This window comes from Varroa jacobsoni, unplaced genomic scaffold, assembly GCF_002532875.2.
Source record: "Varroa jacobsoni isolate VJ856 unplaced genomic scaffold, vjacob_1.0 scaffold_1366, whole genome shotgun sequence".
In the NCBI taxonomy this organism is placed as follows: Eukaryota; Metazoa; Arthropoda; class Arachnida; order Mesostigmata; family Varroidae; genus Varroa; species Varroa jacobsoni.
In genome coordinates, this window is record NW_019214268.1 from 59,156 (window position 1) to 80,303 (window position 21,148).

At 39.6% G+C, this 21,148-nt stretch overlaps 2 protein-coding genes and 1 non-coding gene across 8 annotated transcripts; 1 reads left to right on the plus strand and 2 right to left on the minus strand.

Annotated features, from left to right (window-relative positions):
* Positions 1-1,326: 1,326 nt before the first annotated feature.
* HSPC300 (hematopoietic stem/progenitor cell protein 300) lies at positions 1,327-6,086 on the minus strand. 4 transcript variants are annotated; one of them, XM_086972015.1, is made up of 4 exons: positions 6,011-6,086; positions 5,635-5,769; positions 4,862-4,944; positions 1,327-4,539 (listed from the first exon to the last, which is right to left on the minus strand). In XM_086972015.1, the coding sequence occupies exons 2-4, from the start codon at positions 5,744-5,746 to the stop codon at positions 4,513-4,515; spliced, it is 222 nt and encodes a 73-aa protein (XP_086828141.1). In that variant the 5' UTR covers positions 5,747-5,769; positions 6,011-6,086; the 3' UTR covers positions 1,327-4,512. The 4 variants fall into 4 exon arrangements, with proteins under 4 accessions (XP_086828141.1, XP_086828143.1, XP_086828142.1 ...); XM_086972017.1 differs by having other exon boundaries at positions 5,635-5,757; positions 5,933-6,064; XM_086972016.1 differs by having other exon boundaries at positions 5,933-6,064.
* Positions 6,087-7,730: 1,644 nt separating this feature from the next.
* Positions 7,731-18,424, plus strand: LOC111269229 (uncharacterized). 3 transcript variants are annotated; one of them, XM_022848670.2, is made up of 5 exons: positions 7,731-8,031; positions 12,503-12,807; positions 13,005-13,364; positions 13,752-14,147; positions 14,381-18,424. In XM_022848670.2, the coding sequence occupies exons 2-5, from the start codon at positions 12,592-12,594 to the stop codon at positions 15,212-15,214; spliced, it is 1,806 nt and encodes a 601-aa protein (XP_022704405.1). In that variant the 5' UTR covers positions 7,731-8,031; positions 12,503-12,591; the 3' UTR covers positions 15,215-18,424. The 3 variants fall into 3 exon arrangements, with proteins under 3 accessions (XP_022704405.1, XP_022704404.1, XP_086828136.1); XM_022848669.2 differs by lacking the exon at positions 7,731-8,031 and adding an exon at positions 8,809-9,932; XM_086972010.1 differs by lacking the exon at positions 7,731-8,031 and adding an exon at positions 10,816-11,638.
* A 1,923-nt stretch (positions 18,425-20,347) lies between these two features.
* Positions 20,348-20,418, minus strand: TRNAG-CCC (transfer RNA glycine (anticodon CCC)). The gene has a single exon. It is a non-coding gene; the product is annotated as a tRNA-Gly (tRNA).
* Between the last annotated feature and the right edge of the window lie 730 nt (positions 20,419-21,148).

The following is a 21,148-nucleotide window of genomic DNA, read 5'->3' on the forward strand; positions in this document are numbered from 1 at the left end:
TACATTATGGGGCACCCATATCCGGGTGTTTCCTTGTGATTTGTTTTTGAGACCATATCCAAACAAATCAAGACTGGTTTTCTATAGCATATGCTAGAAATGTCATTCCTGAAGCTTATATATATATATATATATATATATATATATATATATATATATATATATTTAAATACTAAACCACTACGCACTGCGATTAGAGCTTCGATTCGGGTCTTAAATCACATGTTGGTCGTTTGCAAAACATACCTTCTCTATTGTGCAAATAACGTTTTCATATTAATCATATGTTGAACAAGATTGGTTAATGTGAACTCGTTAAAGGGTCGCTTAAAGACGCTACATACTAAATATTCTGGAAAAAAAACTCAGTTGTAAGTTACTAGGAGGCGAAAAATCACAAATACGCCACGATTTTTCAAGGCTAAAAAGCTTATAAGAAGTGAAAAAGCGGAACTTATATTCTTTTCTCCAAAAACAACCAATAATTTTTGGGTCAAAAACCTTAATACATCAAAGGTGGCTTATTGGGCTGCTTTGATCAATTTCCTAGCTTTTTAAATCTGAAGGAAGATCTTCCGATATGTCTCATGAAAGTCTTCCTCGGATTTTTTAAAAAATGGCATTACTGCAGACTCTCGATTTCGGGAAAAAAAAAGGAAAGCTCTTAATATTGATAGGGGTTTGGCCGCTTAAAGAAATAGCATTATAGCTAAATGTTGATAAAATTCCAAAAATAACGTACTGCTTTTCGCCATGATAAGTTTTTCATGTTGCTCTAAAAAGAACTGGCTTTTTTCCCTGCTATTACGTATAGCGAACAAACGACCCGCCAAAGTTTGCACGAATCGAAATGACCCTTTTTGTATATACACGTACACAGGCAAATAGCCTGCAGCGTTGAAGCGACTTGACCGATGAACTTCAATAATTTTTACACGGTAAACAAAACCATTCGTATAGATCAATACCTTAAACGGGGCAGTGGGGTGTTTAGAGCACTTAGAGTCGATGTAATTATTTCTAATAGGTTTTAGAGGATTGAATATACAGATTTTTCTAGCAAGAGCGAACATCTGGCCGACGGCTGACTCTACCAGAGATTGTGTTATCGTGCTATTGGTCATTTCTTTAGGGTTTATCTGTTAGTTTTTTTTTTTTTTTTCATAAATCGATATGAACATCAAACAAACCATGATTGTAAGAGCACGACGAAACATAAAGCAAAGGTTAGTTCTGTGATACGCGGTTTCACCATGCAGCTCGTAATATTCTAAAATCTATAAAAATTTTTCGTAAAAATAAAATGTTAAAATCATAAATACAATATCACGTTTTAAAACTATACCGATATTTATTGTCCTTCACGTTCCCCCAAAGACAAGTGACTGAAATATGTACGTATGATTCGCTCACACCCATGCTAGATCTTATTACGTGCCCTTATCATCGGCAGTTATCTAATCAGGATAATCGGATACCAGACGTTGATTGTGCGCAACTGGGCCATCCACCTGATAGCAATGAAAATGCTCCGCTTCTTATAAAAGCCAAATAGACCCGCCATCTTGTTAAGTTCGGCCGAAACCGGTTATGCGAAGACTGCACAAAAAACATGTGCAGCGATAATACTGCTTGCGCATATATATTTTTGATTAATCTAAAATTGCTGTTTTCAGATCACGTGTTAACATACACCTATAAACCAACGATCATCAACGTTCGTAAGAATGCAATCTCGAAATGCTTCTCGTACTTATTATTAGAAACTGGATGAAAACCAGACTCCAAAAAATACTCGCAAACACCAGAAGCACATCCCGCTCGCTTATACTGTACGATCAAACTGAAAATTAAATTCAAAATTAGTTAAACATTTTTTCACATCATTTGATATAAACTATGCATTTCGCAGCGATAGAGGTTCCTTTTGTTAACAATACACGAATTGTGAATCAATAATTACAATTTAACATCTGTAGGCTATCAATCGTGTAGGTATTATATTGTAAACGTGTTTGAGACCTATGAGGATACACGTTAAGTATCAGCTAGAGATGCTAAGAGACACATCGCAAAGAGGTGTGATTTTGCAGCCAAGGAAGCAGTTTTGGGTCAATATTTTTCAATTTGATTGAAGTTTTATGACAAAATTATACGGAGTGGACTCATTTAGTAGTTCTAAAACATTTTTATTCACATACTCTAAGTACTGCTTTTAATTAGTGTAACTGCTATTATTACAAATAAGTGTTTTTTTTTTCTTTCTAGAAAAACGTTTCAAATGAGTTTCCTGATATTTATTGATCGTTTTTTCACTCCGCCTCCACTAAAGTCATCCTGAAAAGCTCATTAGAACAATGTCGATAAGCAGCCCATAGCTAATATGCACTAAGGTACGAATAAAATAGACGCAAGCCACAGTAGCTTGTCGATCACATAATCGACGTTGCTCACACAGTAACTGCTTCTTCACTGGCACATATAATAGTGCGTTTATATACTTATATAATAAAGTATATAAACGAGACAACTGAAGGTGTCGTATATTGAGGCGAAATACGGTCCACGAACCCGCTACAAATGTATACTCATCGTATCGAACAATTCGACTTTAAACGCAAATGTCCGTCTAATCATTTTCAAACTTCCGGATTTTTTTATTGCCCATTTACGAATTTCCTAAGCCATTTATGTAGAATATTTTCATATGCAGACACCGGCTGCTTTTTTGTAAGAGCTAAAAACGATTCGAGAATTTTAGTTACGATCTAGCACATAAATGCCTAGCGTTAAACATGAACTTTCGAGTAGTTTAAAATCGCACTACCGTAATTAAGAAGGTGAGACGATTCCACCTACTTAGATCAATTGCAGAATACTTCAATTGGTAGAGGCTTAGATATTAACATTCAATACACGTAACGCTAAATCAATAACAACACTAGTCTGGATATTCTGCAGTACTCTCTGGATGGATGACTTTTCCACTATTACAGTATTATTTATTAAGGAAGGAAGGCTCTAAATTAGCCCAACTTTTCTGTATTACGTTTCTATTTAACAGCGCAGTCATCAGCTGCATATGCTGCGATTTCATTAGTATGAGTTTTTTCGGAAAATATCGTTACATCATCTGGGCGGATCAACACTAATTATCAGTATGTTTACGCGTGTCCTACCTAATTCACCAACTGATCATGGATAGGTTGATGTGAGCCTGCATTCTCTACTTTCATTGCTATTAGTATTAAGATTATTACCATATTTATTACACTAATTTCATTATCCATTCCAATCTTTCTGTGGACAACGCAGGTACACAGAGTTTTCAGTTTTTTTTTTTTTTATCGCAGCATGTACGCTAATAACTGAAATAAAAAAAAAAAAACTTTTAGAAAGCATAATATACTGTAGGAATAATTCTGCAAGCATAAGTCTGTCCAGATATGTGTTTACCCGAACTGATTTGAGGTAAATATTTAACAACGGTCGAACTTGAGCCTATTTGAAGTGACGTAAAAGAATCCTTGATGTTATCGAATAACTTGAAATAGCTTTCACAAAACTGGATTCTCGAATTCTGCTTAAGAACTTCGTCTTTTTTTTTTGTGTACTGCATTTGTTTTTCAAATCGTTTTTGCTGTCGGTATTTTAAAATTATACAACTCTAGTACCTCGAGAATACTCAATTCACAAATTTTGATCTAATTAAACTTCATCTAGTATTGCTGTGCACAAATGCACTCAATTATTGTGAACGGAAATGATATATCAAAGAGGGCAAATAAACGCCTCCACTCATCCTATCCGCTATGTCTTAGCATGTGGGAAGCAATTGCTGCTAAATGTTGAACACATTCACTGTTCGACGATCTCAAATTGAACGTAAAAAGAAAACGTACCAATCGGGCTTACCAAAGGAAATGTTTGTATATAATACTGTACGACCAAAACGTCTAGCTCAGTCGGTCGATGCAAACTGAAGGAATGTGAAGAAACTCTGACGCGATCCGTTAACGATGCGATCGATTAAGGTCGAGGCTCTGTAGTACTCGTTTGATCATCGACTACCAAATTCAGTGTATATTACAGTATCAATGTTGGCTGTTCGTGAAGATGATAAATAGCTTCTTCAGTGATAACCAGCTTGATTTCACTCCGCTAGATCATTTGATAAACGAGGTGTTTACTGAAGTATGGCAGATACGATTTTGTTCCAGCGAACAACTCTGTGTATTAGTCCACCAGTACTATTCGGGTAGCTTTCCTCGGATTCTAGATAAATATTATTAATTAGCAAGCAAATCTCTCAGATGTCTTTGTTCTGCAACTACGTAGAATCATATTCTTTGTGAAGTTTCTTGCGCGTACGCATTGTCCGGTTGCATGTGCAAATATTACGGACAATTTAATTTCCGGCTATGATATTCCGACGCTGTGTTAGGCATCAATAGCGACAATCTGTTTCTGGGGGACTACTACTGGTGGGGCATGAGCCTCGAGGCTAGGGTCCTACGAGAGGGTCTCTCCCTTAGTCACCTAAAAAGGAAAATAAAGCATATTCTTAGATATGTAACTTAGCCTTATAGGCAATAGCTAGTAAATTATTGGTGAGGAAAAAGAGCGCATTATAGCATATCAGTAACTACGTCTGAAACGAAGCTCTATTCAATGGTCATAGCCACGTCTTTGTTTATACCATGTGGACATATCATTAAAAATCGGGCATGGTGTTTCAGCATCGAACTGTTTGTTATATATCTACGAGATAGTATTGCATTCACCAGTCTTTTTGCATCATCTACTTGTATCGGCAGTTCGCGCTTACAGTGACAACAATGCAGTAAAGACAATAACGCACCCTGGCTTCGAGATAGTCGATTTTCCGTTCGAGCGCCGTCAGCTTTTCGTTCAACGTCGCAAGTCGCGCGCGGCAGGACATATCTATGACAACAAAGCAGTACGTTGTTCATTAAAACTCTTTCTGTTTTGAATAGTTTTACCTAGGAACAAAAACACCTTCTCGTTAAAACCTAGCCCGTGACGACAAAATACTTGTAATTGTTAAAAATACATACGTCACAGAGCTTTCATTATTCTAATCTTTGTAGTAAAACATGAAACCGCTTAGCTCTTTTGCTACAATTCTTTAGTAAATTAAAGACTGTGATAGTCTGGGACCACGTTAACGAAAGAGGCTAGTAACCGTTAGGCTTGATTCTGGTAAACGAACGTTTAATATTTTGTTTAAGTTTCGAATTTATGAAAATTCAGCTCATAACTATCGAACTTCATTCCAGCGAACAATATCAATTGTTTCAGCTAAGGTGGGCTACAATTAAGACCCAGTGGCATCTTATATCGATGTATTAAAGAAACAAAGCTTCAAAAGCAAGAAAGAATTGGGTTGACTGTTTATGGTATCACAGGGACAGGAATCCGAATTCTGGATCTTTAGCACTGAGTTGCATTAGCACATGATATATGCTTCTGCATACAAAAAAATGAGTCGTTTTCTCGTTGGTATGATCCTACAGTTACAAAATTAAAGTAACTGGCTTACTAAAGTGACTGGGATACTGTATTTGAATATAAGACAGTTCTATATACGCTCGACTTTGGCCATTTCCCTACCGAATGATGTGAGAAAATCTGCGATCTTCTTAATGCTTCCTGAGATGACTTCAATGTACTCCCGGTTCGACCAATCCTGCTGGATGCCACGGGCTACGATGCCGCGTTCCATCGCTCCCGGAACTGTTGAAAAATCTTCGAAAAAAAAATGTTCCGTCTCCCTTACTCGAGGGTAAACTTATTATAAGGACTGAGCCCTAACTTATTAATTACGCGAACTAAACTTGTTGGCATAGAACGCCAGCCTCAGGACTGACACGAAGTTGTCAGACTCACTCTCGCGCTCAACCAAACTCACACTCGCCAAGGGAAGGTGTCGTAATTCATTACAGCATCTATCTACCGGTCGATTGCAAACACCGTTTCACACGCATACCGTGCTTCAACCGTGCACCCCCGTTGATACAGCTAAATAGTCGCCGTGAATAATAAACAAAGCAGACAAGAATGGATATGTAAATATATATCGGGTACAATACCAACAATAATGATAACGATGATTTTTTTTAAGGACGGACCACATTGGTCGCGCGGGCGATTGAGGGGTAGATCGTGGCTAAACAAAGGTTTGTATACACAAAAATTTGACTGATATTTCTTATATATAACGAAATCATAAGTAAATTAACGTTAGAAGGATGCAAATTACAGACGCATATGAGCCCTAGCTTTTCTTCACAGTTGTTCAGATCTGAGTCACTTATCCACGGGTAGGCTACAATGGATGAAAACTATAACGGCAGCGTCGTTCCCATACCCCAATTGTAAGACAATGAAATAAAAGGGTTATATTTCGAAACCTATCTATTCAATTCGCACGTTACAGTATATTCGTGCGATACGGTAACCCTGATACTCCTGATGTTCCGATGGTCATCTACATAAATGCTTTAGCTGTTGTCATCGTCAACATCCTGATTGACATGTATGATATGACGCAGAGACGAAGCTTCTCTATATACTTGTTTGTATATACTGGGTAAACCCTTATGCATATAAAAATTTAAAGGTACAAGTACCCACATTGATCCACTTTGATCTAATTCTATATGTGTATAAAGACGATATACCGTGAAAAAGACGACAAAATACGTTTTCTTTACTGTACTCAAGTGTTGCTTTTAAATCCTTGAAAAAGAAGAAATTTTTAAAAACATGTCAGTGAAGCTGTTTTCTCTGGGCTGTATCAGTATTGAGTTGTATAGTAAATGCTAAAATTAAAACATACTCTATTTTGTATTGTTAGACTCAGTCTTCAAGTATGTGTTTTTAAATTTTCTTGTAGTTTTCTTTTTTCCATTTTTTTTATCCACAAAAAAATTGAAACGCCTTTTGGCGCGGAAAATCGCAGGGAAAGAGTGAAATGCATGAGGTAATCAATGAGTGTGCATCGAAGTACGTTTTTCCCCTGGGGAGGCAAAGCAAGCACAAATATCCGACATATATCCAAACGTAACGTCTATACTTATTACTGGCTATTACCAAATCATTTTCAGTAAACTTAATAAGAAAACTTAAAAAAATAGCATGTCTCTAGTGGAGCCTTGCACTACAACCTAGGTGGTGTCAAAAGCAAAAAAAATATTAACTGTTAAATGTGCCCATCCGGGAACACATAGTGGACAGACAGCCCAACTATAAGTTAAGCCGTAGCATATTGATCCACCTACAATATCTATATAGCTAGATATATCCAGAACATCATAATAGTTAAAAAAAAAATACGTTTAGATGTAACCTACACATGTCCGTGAGAAATGCCTTCCAATTTTCTGACCTATTAATGGCAGCCTATAATTGGCTACGTTTGTTTAAAACTAATATATGAGCATTGCATATATATAAGTAGAGTGTCTTTGAATGTAAAAATTGTCGAAAGTAAATTACAGTCTAAGAGGGTACGGTTTCTGCAGTTGACCGATCTAAGCGAGACGATTTCGAAACAGGGATTAATCATCTGCTTTGTAATCACCTACATGCGTCACCATGGGGTCCTTCTTTCTCACTTCATCATAACCCCTTTCCCGTGGTCCTCTGTAGTTTTTTTTATAAACAGATCGGAAAGCTTAGACTAAACGAGTGTCATTATTACGCAGTCGTGCTGCCGCTTATCGTGCCCCAACTTGGTTTCTCGCTGAAGTGCGCGGTTCTTATCGATCACGCGTTACGTGCATGGACATGCACACACTGTTTACTGGACGCTAGATCTATCATCATCAATCCGCGCCCCAAAAAACAACTAAGACAGCTATCTCTGCTGTCACTCTTATTGTTGTCACGGCTAAATTTTCCATCGCAGGCTTACACATTCTTCGACACGCACCTCAAGTAACTAAAACTGAGGACCCTGTGATTCGAAATCATCGACACTACCTGTGAGCAACGCGGCTGCTATGCGTAAGTAAGCTACTTCGATAACTCTAACCTTTCTTTAGTACCGCTCGGTAATTTAATGGTTGAAATCAATCGAAGCCTATTTTAGCTACGAAGTGGTAAATCCACGCAGCCTACTCTTACATAAAAATCTATTTCTAAGGGCTCGATTATTTGAATAGATATGCCTGTTTCGTACTACTACTACACTTGAGCAGCGTAATGCGTTGCTCGCCTATGTCCGGATACAAAATTCGACATTTTTTTAGGCATATGTCATACGCATTTTGCCGCCATTGCCGGGTCTGCTAAAATCGTCCGCAACGACGCACGCACTCACTCATTGTATGTTCTAGTTGTTGTTGTTGTTGGTGGTGTCATTGTTATTGTGCTTGTCGTAGGTTTTGTCTGTCGGATGATAACAATGGTAATGATGGTGGTGGCTAGTCGTTTGTATGGTCGTCTCGTCTGGTTCGCTTTTCTGTTGGCCTGCATCTTTGTTATGGCTTGGTTTATCGTTGTCATGTGTTCGCGCCTTCACTAGTTCATCGCTGTCGCTTGCGTAGTGGCGAGATGCCGACTGGTGGCGGTCGGCTACTGTGTTTTTGCGCGGTAGCCGCCGCCGCTGCTCTTCTCTGTTAGCGTCGCCGTCTATCGGCTGATGCTGCTTCTGCTCGAGCCTCCCTCTTTACCTCCCTCGCTCCCTCCCTCGCTCGTTGTGCTCCGGGCGCAGCTGTGCCTACACTGTTTCCGTTGATACGATCGCGGCTCTGTATTCTTCTGCTGCTGCCGCCGCCGCCGCCTGCTGTTTGACGTATTTCGAGTTTAACGTACGGTACTGACGTTAGGCATTCCACCAGACGGTTAGCTCGAAGTGCGAAACGAGCGGTGTCAACACCCGGATTCGAATCCCGACCATCACGTCTGGGGGGCAGCAAGCAGCCGCCTACTATTTACTGTCCATCACCCAACCACCGTGATTTCATTAGCCAACAATAGCAAAAATACTAATCATAGAAGCAGTGGCGACGCATACTGGCCTAGCGGTGATCGTGGTGTTTGCCGGGGCTCACAGCAGTAAAGAACTGTCGCTTCTATAGCAGTAGCAACAACAACAATATTGCTACTGCTAACAGTACGACAACAATCAAAACTATAACAACACCGACAGTTTAAATGTAACGATTGGTGGTGGTATTACTGCTTTTACTACCATCCACGGCCGTCGGATGACTGATTCACTGTTGGCTGCTGCTGCTGCTGCTGACTGCTAATATTGTTTGTTTGTTGCTATTACTGTTGGCAATGATGTCTCTGCTAACCCCCGTCGCCTGTCCCCAACTGCTAGCCTGTGTTCTGCAGTGATGATGATGGCAGTGACGGTGATATGTTGCTGATTGTTGTTGGTGTTGTTGTTGTTGTTGTTGCTGTTGTTGTTGTTGTCGTCGTCGTCGTCGTCGTCGTCGTCGTCTACTCTATGATAGTCATCATTACTGATAGTACGCAGTACTGTAACTAGAGCTAGTACTACTGCTAACGTTATGAGAATGATATGATGATACAATTATCGTGCTTGATTGTGCACAACCATCATTCAGCAAACGCTGAATAGCATAAACAGAGATGGTGGTAGTCAGTGACTGGTAATGGCGGTGGTCATTCTATTAGCGAGGCAGCAGCAGCAGCAGCAGCAGCAGCAGCAGCGACAATAACAGCCGTAATAAGCGAAAATGCTTATGTGTTTCAAACGGTGAAAAAACAAGTTATGTACTAGTTGTTGTTATTGTTATTAGAGGTGATAGTAATCTACGAAAGAGCCTAAAAGACTCTCGATCCGTCGTCGCTTAGTTGATCAATGCCTGCTGCACCAATCGGAACTACAAGTGAGCTCGACCGACGGCCGGTCGCAAACGCTGCGACAGACGGTGAGTGAGTGGAAAAAGCAGAGCTTTCAATGGCAACGCGATCAGCACAACTTTTCTTTCATAACCCGTACACAGATTGTGGCAGAATGAATAAGATTCCCTTACATTTACAATCAAAATACGGCAAGGGTAAGCAAGCCAATGAAATGAAGCGAAATAGATTGACTATATGAAAAGCATATATAATAGCACATCTAGGTAGCACATGCGTATATCTCTTTTACTTTGTAAATTATTCCCTAAGGCTAATATCGGTCGATTTTACTGTTAAATCTACGACAGCAGCAGCAGCAGCAGCACAGCTGCAGAAAGGACGCTTACGTTGTTCTGTACTACTGTTTCGCCCGTCTGGTCTTCAGTATATCGACGTTGTTGCTCCAGCTGTTTTTTTGTTGTTTTTAATTTTTATGACTGCTGATGCTATTGCCGCCGCTGCTGGTGACGGTACCGTTACACAATCGACTAGAGGAAACACACAACAAAAGAAACTAACACCTCAATGCTATCGTTGTCATAAACAACAGCACAATAGACACAGCAGCGCCACTGCCAGCCTGCCTGCCTACTTGCCTGCCTGCTAGTGCTGATTTAGGTTATCGCAACAGATTTCGCAAATTACTCTTGACTAGTTTTATTCTATTACATATCATCATCCGTCTGCGATCCAGTGATATTGATTTAGTTGCCTGCATCGATGTAACGATCATATATGCCATTTAGGAAAAGTCTGACGATTATTTGCTGATCTGTTGACTTTGGAAATTTGAATGAGAACGAAGGACAGCGACAGTGGAAGGATCGATGAAATCTTGGAACCGACTTTTGAGTGTCACGCTACAATTCTACGGGTATACGTGCTGCTTCAATGGTTATTGTCCTCAGTCGCACTGGAACTCAGGCGATGAACGTGTTTTCTGGACGATTGGTTCGCTGCGTTAGTCGGGACGATCTTCTTATTGTCATTGTGGTATCGCATAAGGAAAATTACATGCCCAGGAGATACATACAGATATCTACCCGGCCGCGTAGCTGTTACTTAGAGTTAACATGGATAATGTCCAGTTGACAAATCAGAACGACGTTGAAAACACAGATTGAAAAAATGAAATTGAGGTGGTGGGTCGGTTGATGTTCGTCGACTGAGACAGCCCAGTGCAACTGATCCGAGCCGATTCCAAGTCATCACTAATAACAACAATAATAATAATAATGAAAGTAATAGTTTATACAAATGAAGGTAAAGGATGAAGAAAAGAAAAATAAAAGCGTAAAACTAAATTACGATGCCGGAGAAGGGGTTTCTGCAGAAAGTGAGACAAAACCTTGAACAAGAATCAAGCTAATAATTGCACAGGAACCCATAGAGTATGTAAAATTACCGAATAGAGGGAAAAAACGCCAACGAGAATGGTATCGGCATGGAAGTATGTGTTTACATTATATTCGACATTGTTATTTCATCTTATACCAGATGAACGTAATCGTTTCCCGAATGGATTGATTGCGCGCCTGAATTACTATGCGGGTGTGATAGTAACGATTTCCTATGGTGATCCGACGACGACAACGACAACGACAACAAATTAACAAAACTCTTGTAATCTTCATCATTTGAAAGGGACAGAAAAATAGCCAACGTTTGTTAAAGTATTCCGCATAAAAAAGCGCAGTATTAATAAACCATGCATTGGGATAAGTGTGAAAAGGTGAAAATTGCATTACGTAAACAGTTTAGTAGAGCGTGAACAAACAACGGTGGCCATTTATCCACCCATGCTATAAGCACAAGTTAATTTATCTATTTTGATTGTGCAGAAACGCGTTCCCTTAAGACAATATTCATATCAGGCCAGTATCTTTAAAATGTTTCCATTAGTCTCAAATGATCACGACCCAATGATTTAACAGGTGGAACCATTTGAAGACTCCCCGGTAATTTGATCAACGCATGCACAATTTTTTTAACGTGCCTTTTGCGTTCGCATAGTGCGTACTGAGATCTTTTTCATTTCACCTCCTATACAGGTAGCTGCTTAATGACAGTATGTCGTATTTACGGGATTATATTGAGCAAAGAACACTTCATAATAAAATAGCGATTCTAGAAGATGCAAACATGATCTTTAATTTTAAACATTCAGCTCTTTCGTGGAATTCTACATCGAAATGAGTCGTCGTCATCGTCGCCGTCGAAATATTTGGCTTTAAGTAAAGAATAGAGAAAACGTGTCGTTGTAGCGCTTGTTCTAGCAAAAATAATGTTCTGCAGTCAATGGCCGTTTTGACCATTGAATTTTGGGACCTTTAAACTCACAGATTGAAAAAAAAATCGAAGTAAACTCCTGTCTTTCATTTTTGTTTACTTGTTTTTACAATTTACCACTTAATACATTTATTTTCTATTTAGGTTTATTTAAAGCGCAGAATCACCTACAAAAATAGCGCGATTTATATGAATGCTGGCTTGAATGAGGGAAGCAAACTATGGACATTAGGGAAAAATACAGTTGCTGGAGTAGTCTAAAGACACGGCTTGACAATGCTTACAAAATGTGTTTTGCTTTTTTCAGTTGTCGCATAACAAAGACAGGTAACGGAATCGATATTGATGATAGGGGTGATCCTATGTCGTCCTAAGCACACGCTGTGAAATTTGGAAATGATGTACGGACGTTCGGTAGAGGTAAAAATTGAGCTCGGCCATAAGGCCGTGCTTAAGGACCAGCCTACGGCTGAGGGCTATACGCATGACTGGACCGTGTTCGTCAAAGGGCCTGAGGGGTGCAAAATCGATAATTTTGTCGAGAAGGTGATATTTATGTTACATGAAAGCTTTCCGAAGTCAAAAAGAACAATTCGCGAACCGCCTTATCAGGTTAGTTTTGACGGGACTTTTTAATCGCAATGCATACGATTATACATGCGACAATATTTATTAAGCACCAACTATTGAACTGAAGCGTACTTTTTGAAAGATGTGCTGCTTGTTAGCTTCTGATCTCACGTAAGTAAAAACTAATGCTAACATCTACACAACACTTGTTCTTCGTCTTTTTGTGATCGTTATTTTAGGTAACAGAAAGCGGTTATGCTGGTTTCAACATGCCGATCTGGGTGTACTTTAAGACGCGGGAAGAGCCAAAAAAAATCGATTTCGTTTACGATCTCTATCTGTCGCTAGACGGCAAGCCAATTAACAATATCCGATGTGAGAAGCTTACTTTCCACAATCCACCGGATGACTTCTGCCAAAGGTTGCTGAAAGGAGGCGGTTCTATCAAGCAACCAGTCGCATCACCCAACAAGAAGTCATCAGGACCCCAGACGCCTCCAGAGAAACGCTCCCCCCAGCAACCGCAAACCCAACCGGCGGGAGCGGCGGCCAAGCCATCCTCGGATCTATTTGGAGGGTCTAATGCTAAAGATATCAAAGTAAGGTTAATTATTTAACATTGGTAGTGATTATCATCCTAATCACGTGTGGCCGAACATAGGACAAATCGTATGTCCCCTGGCCCATTGTCACTTAATACGAGAGAGCTACTGTTTAATTTTGTTCTTTTAAAGGGCAAATTCTATTACACTTCAATGATCGTGAAAGACTTTGCAGCTGTGGAAGGCATGCTATCTGTATCAGGCACATGTACAAAAGGAGCTAATAGTCATATAAGTACTAATACTTTGCATATATATATTTGTAAAGTACAGTTTCACTAAATACGTTTGATTTAGTTTTCACTAGTCGGCATCACCCACGTTAACAATGCTTTGCAAACCCGATTGCTGCCAGTCTGTTTGTTTGTCTTTCTGTAAATTTAGTCTGGTACAGCTCCAGCACAGGATGGCAAGAAAGAGAAGAAAAAAGAGAAGCGCAGCAAAGATTACAAAAAAGAAAAAAAAGATAAAGATGGACGAAGTCGATCGGATAAGGACAAAGAGGCGGCGCCGTCTTCTCGTGAGGAGAAGACAACTAGCAAGGAGAAGGAACGTGACAAGGAGAGTAGTAAAAGCGAGAAAGAACGTGATAAGGCTGAGACGAAAGCCGATCAAGAACGTGACTCAAAGTTAAAAGAAAATACCAAGGATAAAGAACGAACCTCTGGTAAGGAGTCGAAGGACAAAGAGGCTACAGCTAAACAAAAAGAAGGCAGCAGCAGCAGCAGCAGCAGCAGCAAAAAATTAGCATCAGTACGGTCAAGCCAGTCGCCGCCAATGGTAAATTGCCACCCTTTCTTAAACGGCACATATTTTAGTGACACATGTGGACACGCAGGTTTTGCCTTTTTTCATGTAGCCAATCAGTTTCCTCTCATTATAGAAAGGGTTCCTTATCTACGATTTTGGTGCACATTTCCCATAACCCTACCTAGTTCGGTGCAATTTCTTTTATTATCTGCACCTTACGTGGGGCCTTTCCTGTCTTCACTCATTATGTGATTTTAATTTAGGCAGCGGATATGAAAAAAGATGACACAAAGAATCGAGAAGATCGGAAACGTCCTGCAGGCATCAGTCCTAGCGAAGGTAGCGGTGAACGCGACCGAGAGAAGACTAACAACGATGACAAAGAAGTTAAACGGAAGAAGAAGTCATCGTCTCATAAAGATTCGCCCGACGCAAAAAAGCCTCGCCTCACCCAAGATCAGCTTACATCAGGGTCGAGCGAATCGCTGAAATCGAAACGTAGTAAATCTCGAGGCAAGGAGTCGCTTGCCTCTTCTCCGTTTGTCGAGAGCAACGATGATATGGAACTATCGTTCACACCGTCGCCCCCCGAGTCTAAAAGCGCTCTACGTCCACCGTCTGATCGGAAGCGATCTGCGCCGAAGGACAAAAGTGCTAGTCCTACTGAGCGTAAAGAGGTTCGGCCACCTCCACCTCCAACGTCACGATCAAAGAAAGCAGCTGCAACACCATCATCATCCTCAAGTCCATCGCCAATGCACTCAGTTTCAGCCCCAACCAACAGCAGTAACAGGAAAAAATCACCAAATAAGCAATCCGCCCAACAGCAGCAGCAGCAGCCGATAGGAGCCTTGGCAGCCATGATGATGGAGATGGATGCCGAGAGTGTTTCGTCGCCAGAACCCGATGATCGGCGACGGGATAAGCTTAGTGTGCTGAAAGTAAAAATTTTAAAATTGAGCGATGAAAAACTTCAGCAGGTCGTTGACATTATTGAGATGACAGGAAAGTATGAGTTGAGCAATGAAAGCTTTGATTTTGACTTACAACAAATTGACAATCTCACAATTAATCGACTTCAACAGCTCGTGAGCTGACAACATGGCGAGCATTCTAGTAACAAAAAAAAACAACTAAATAACAATTCCATTTAGTTCAAATGTCAATTATATACAGGTAGTGTCAGTCAAATCATTTATTGTACATTAACTGTTGCTCGATTACAATCTAACGGATTTTAAGGGTTGTAATATAAACCGGTGTGAATCTTGATGGAGATCGATGAGTTCGGTAGTTTTCGATTCAGTTGTGGATGCGGCTTTTCCAAAATCAAAGAATGAGCGATCGTAGGAAAACGAATAGCCAAGAAGAAAATGTCAGTTAAGAGTAGGCTAATAGACGATACGTTACGTGTGCTATCTCGTCGAGCATGCGCCAGCGCAACAAGTAGCACACTTTTTCGGTCTCATTTAGAGAAAAAAACTACCCGAACTTAAAAGATGTTTTAATGTGCATATCATTGATGAGCTTTCTTCAGGGCTAATGAAGACAGCCTCCTAGGATCAGTAAACGTGTCCCTGTAACGCGGACAGCAAACAATGGTGAGCACGCTGTTTGTGTGAAACGTAAGCCAAGACGCGCCTGAGAATGAAAGTACTATCGACTTGACTAGTAAAAGGAGAACAAAAGAGAATTATTCAAGCAATACAAATCAGATAAACTAAGGGCAGGCTTAATTCTCGCAAGCAGCACCTACGAAATAAACACATTGGTGATTGTTAGGCACCTAGTAATGCCGCGATACTAACCGTTGTTTCTTATATTTCAAAATGGTATCTCTTTGTGAAGGACAATTTTGGGAAGCCACCTACGGAGCTTGGCCATATTTAAGAAAACTGTCAAAATTCAGAAGGAAAGTCAAAAAAAGGGGTGCCGCTCTGGCCAAATAAGCCTAGAGTTTACTGTGCCTCCTTGTTATATTCCTTTACCTAGACAAAATCGGTTGTGACAAATCGATTGCCAAAAGTGAAATAATGAATAGGAGTGGTAAACCGGTTGAGAAATCTCCTTTAAATCTCTTTTTGAGCATTCATTAGTTAAAGATGCTGGGTGCGATTGCCATACTGTCTTTTTTCTCGACCGAGATGTGTTCTCTGCGCAATATTTAATCACTTATATATACATATGCCCACCTTAGTTCTAGTTCTGGTCTCCCTATGAATCTTGACACAAGTCCATCTAGAAGGCCATCGCTTCGCATACGAAAGCTTACCTGGCTGACCGTTGGTTTCTCTTATTAGACTGCACACCCGATTCATTTCGATAGACCACTGTTCAAGCCATGTGATGAGTGGGAAATTAATTGTTGAAAAAGAATGTAGCTTTTCAAAGAGCGTCTCGTCTTTGTCAGCCAGTAAGGGCAGGGCTGATCTTGCCAATTCCGATGCATTCGTCATTATATACGTGCTGACAATAGTCATGCAACTATTTCCATATGACTCTGTCTGCTGCTTGTATTTTCCGTTAGCTGTGTATGCTACACATTTTAGTCAATAGATGTATGTAAGGCCTACATCAAGGCCGTAATTATCTTGCTATTGCAACAACGGCTACTATACTTTAAATATGCCGCTTTGTTATAATAATGGTGAGAATATGTGATTGCCTGTATAATAACAATGACACCTATGATAACGCATATAGACTGTATGTGTGTAAGGAGACGTCGCATGTAAACAATCTTTATCTATATATATATATATATATATATATATATATATATATATATTAGGACAATGGTAGGTCATCTCCCGTGACTACGCAACAATTGTCACTAGAAATAGCTTAAACTGAGGGGAGTTTGTCAGATCCATTGTAAAAACAAGCTCACCTAACAGAGGGGTTTCGACTATCTGGTATTAGTAACCCAGGATAGTTGGCGTTAGGTAATTTTTTTCTGAGGGACTCACTTTTGCCACCATTTCTCAGCTGCGCCTATGAACCCTACATGTCTCTTGCCTCCTATTTAGCAGCTCTCGTTAATCGATCTGGTGATCGAGCTTTACATACTAGAAATACCTCCAAAAGTGTATTTTCACTAAAAGCAAAAAGGTTTAACATACGTGAGCATAAGTAATTACTCTTCACTGTACTATTTGGCCTATCTCTCTACAATCCTTACAAGTTCGACTTGCGTTGTGCCGTCGGAGCAGTTGACAAATCGATACGTGAAGAAAGCCCAATACCACACGCGCCTGTTATATGAATATATTATTATCATGCAGTAAATAAACAATATTCTATAAGCTAGCTCCATTCTCAACTAAAACTAATTGATCGATACAATGGCTGGCTGCGTTTGCAAAGAGATACGTTGTTGCGGAACTACGAACGTCTAACTGCATCTGTGCGTTTGAGTGTGCGTGGACATGTGTCAATGTATTTCATGTCCTTCAATGTCAACAGTGTCTCTCTGCGTAGCCGAACATGTTTGGCGTCAGCAGCAGGATATATGCAGATTAAAGACAGGCCACGCAGAAGGAGCGCAGAGCTTTCCCCTACAGCAGTTGCAGATTGGGAACAGGTAGCTCTGAGTCAATGCAATTCAGAGGGCGAAACAAAACTGCTACCTAAAAATACAAAGCCATTAGCTTTTGTTGGATTCAAAAAGGAGGAAGCGGCATAATGCAGTGGCATCGTCCTCTATAGCTCAACGTCGGTCATAAACTAACAGCGGTGCGTGTGCTGTTATTGTAAATCACTTACAGAGAATGGGTAAAGAGCGCAATAACATAGCACCAAGTAACAGGCATTTCGATGTGTACTAGAAAATCAGTTTACGGTGGGTCGTCTTAGTCATCATTTTCTGTAACATGGACTGATAAGTACCTGTTCTGTCGCATGTTTCTCAGAGACATTATCGTACTAATAAACCTATAGCGTATACATAAAGTATCCCAGTGTGACTTGTAGCTACGAATCAAACACACTTGATCAATTTGATGCAAATACAAATTACTATTTATTATCAACACAATTATCCTGCCATTACTAAGAGGAATGGAACATACGTATTATCTTTATTTGACTATATCAATTTATACATATGGATAACAGTGCAAAATAGGATGACGGTTCGAACAAGTTGAAAAAGGAAGAGAGGGTCGTAGAAGGCAGATCTCGAGAGACTGCTAATACATACAAACCGCAGTTTCATTACAACAATTCATTTTATAACTTTTTTGCCGTAAATGGTACATAGTATTTAATGTAATAAAAAAAAAACAATGTTGTCACTGCGAACTTATCGACGGCTGGTAATTATTTCTAGGTAGAATGCATTTGAATACTGTTTTTCAGAACTGCGTACGACAGCGTCAAACAACAGATAGGAAAGAAGAAAAAAAAAAAACGAGTAAAACTCAATATTAAATACATCTGCCTGAATGCTTCCATACATATTGTGGTTCAGTTTTTCTAATTCTTGTTCGTCTTTTATTGTGTTTATGATACGGGCATACAAGAATTTGAAGCGTCGACTCCTTTTACCAGCGCGTTTCTTTACATGGCTTTACGAAATAGCTGTTTTGTGTTACTCTATATGATTTTTTTCCGGTTTATGTGAACGTGATTGTTAGATTGGTTAAGATACAATAATCTGCTGGTATCGATTTTCTCTACAGGGAATTTTTTCGGTAGTGTCGTATCCGCCTAACACTTGTTCTGTTATCGACCGTGTGCAGAATGCATGTGTGCAAGGTGTACTTTTAGTAAAGTACACCTTAACTACTAACATGGAATGGAATACATTTTATGTTAAGAGAAAGTCGCTAGAATGTAGAAGTAAAAAGTATTTTGGAGAAACGCCGTCGTTTATGAGTAAGTATCGTTTGAGCTAACTTATAACGTTGTTCCGGACGGAGCTTTTAGGTTTCGGACATACGCAATCAATAATGATATCATACATCAATTAAAGTTATAATGAGATGGATTTTTTAAGAAAGTTCAAATTATTAGAACGGTGCTTATATGCATACTTTCTTAACTAGGTATGTATTTTATGTATTCGTCTCAAGGGTCATGCAGCAAACGGTTTTAACTTTAAGTTTGAGCCACTTCCGCAGCTTTCAACATACTGACCCGTTTTAAAGGCGCACACTATCTAACTTCTCAACACGCGCTAAAGAAGGCGTATCCTTTCTAAGCAAATTGCTCAGTTGTATTATTTTACATAGTCCAAGCTGTGTTAGGTAAACATCCGAAAATAATTTAAAGACATATAAATAAATGAAAATAATAAAAACACTTGATCTCTAAAACGGCACTAATGTTTCTTAGGATGCATGCAACGATGGTTCGAGCGCAAGTGCACCTTCCCCTGAGCGATTCGACGGTTGCTGGGCGCGTTACGAGGTCGTTGCCAGGCAACCTGGAGCTCTCCGGAGATGGGAAGCCCAATAGCAGGGCTAGTATTACCCAGTCAGCCCGTTTTTTATAATATTCGTGTAGTTTATTTAGTACGATTACATGAACGAAATAGCAACACTACAGTTTTGCTTAATTCATATAATTTTAATGCATTCGGAGAGAAGTAACGGCACACGTGTTCCACTAATTGTGATTAGCGCGAGTTCGTTATTGAACATCATTAATAAGTTCCTTATATTATATTATGTATATGTAAATATTAACTACATTACTAAAACAACGCACTTGAAACGCATGTCAATAAAGGAGTAAAGGCAAAAAAATCAAAATAGACTTAAACAATACATTAAAATTTACGGTTGATTGCTTACGTTTTTAATAAATTCGACATTTCAAAATACAATACTCGACGGGCGATTATTTGAGGAGGATTCAATGCTTTTGAGGACCTTAATCTGCTCGTATTTCTGTGTGTTTTCATTGTTCATTTTAGGATAAGGATATTCGAAATTAATAGGCTCAAGGTGCCATTCCCAGTATTTATTCGTAAGGTGCTCATTGGTCTCACTTGCTCTTTAGATAAAATATTCAGGATTTATTTAGTAATAAATAGCGTTTACGAGGTATGTTTGACATATATCGTATATTGCAATTATATTATCGATCGATCATCAATCATTCACTACCACACGTTTATATGGGACAGTTCGTATCAATCATATAAGAAAGAATATTTCGATTCGTAACGACAGGTTGTGCATTCAGAGCTGATGGGTGTGCGGATCGGAATTTGGGAAAAGATATGCGCCGCCCGGGAATCGAACCCGGGACGCAAGAATGGGAATCTTGCATGATACCACTACACCAGCGGCGCCCTACGTCCTATGGGCTCTCCGAAGCGGTGGTCTACTTGGTACTCGGCTGTATTCAACACAAGCGTGTTTTGCTAACAGCTCGCCCTTTCCTGAATGCCCTTTCCCCTTGATGTTGCATAACATTAAGGAAGTCTGCTAACGAAGTCTGCGAAGTCAAAATGATAGCGAGCAGTATTTCATTTATTTACAGTTATGTACAGTTATTTACTTCTATCGAGTTACATTTGACATTTTTAACATAATTGATCTGAGAAATAATTAGTTAGGGAGTCTATGAGCGCTAGATTCTGATGCAGTGTTCGTGGCGGTCGTCTTCAGAAAGCTGTTACCTGTAAAGCGACCAATAGAAATTGAAAATATCTGTCAATGAGTAATGGTTTCCATTTTATTTGTCTGCACTCAAGAATGTACAGGCATTTTACATGCATTTAAATGTCTTGTTCTCAAAATTAAGCGAGTATCCCTTGATCAGTGGTGGTATCAGACTGACGTATTGTGACTCATCGCTGACACATCTGCCGCCATGACAAACACTCGGCGGCTAGGTCAGTCATAGAGAGCCTTACTTTGTATTAAAGGTTAGGATGACAGGAAAATGCTACATTGAAAAAGGCAGCAAAAAGAGGAAAATGGTACGGTAATTTGAGACACACCTTGAAGCATTTGTTACTATAATGAGTTATAGTTTAATTTGATATCAAAGAAGTGACTTACCTGCCAAATCATATA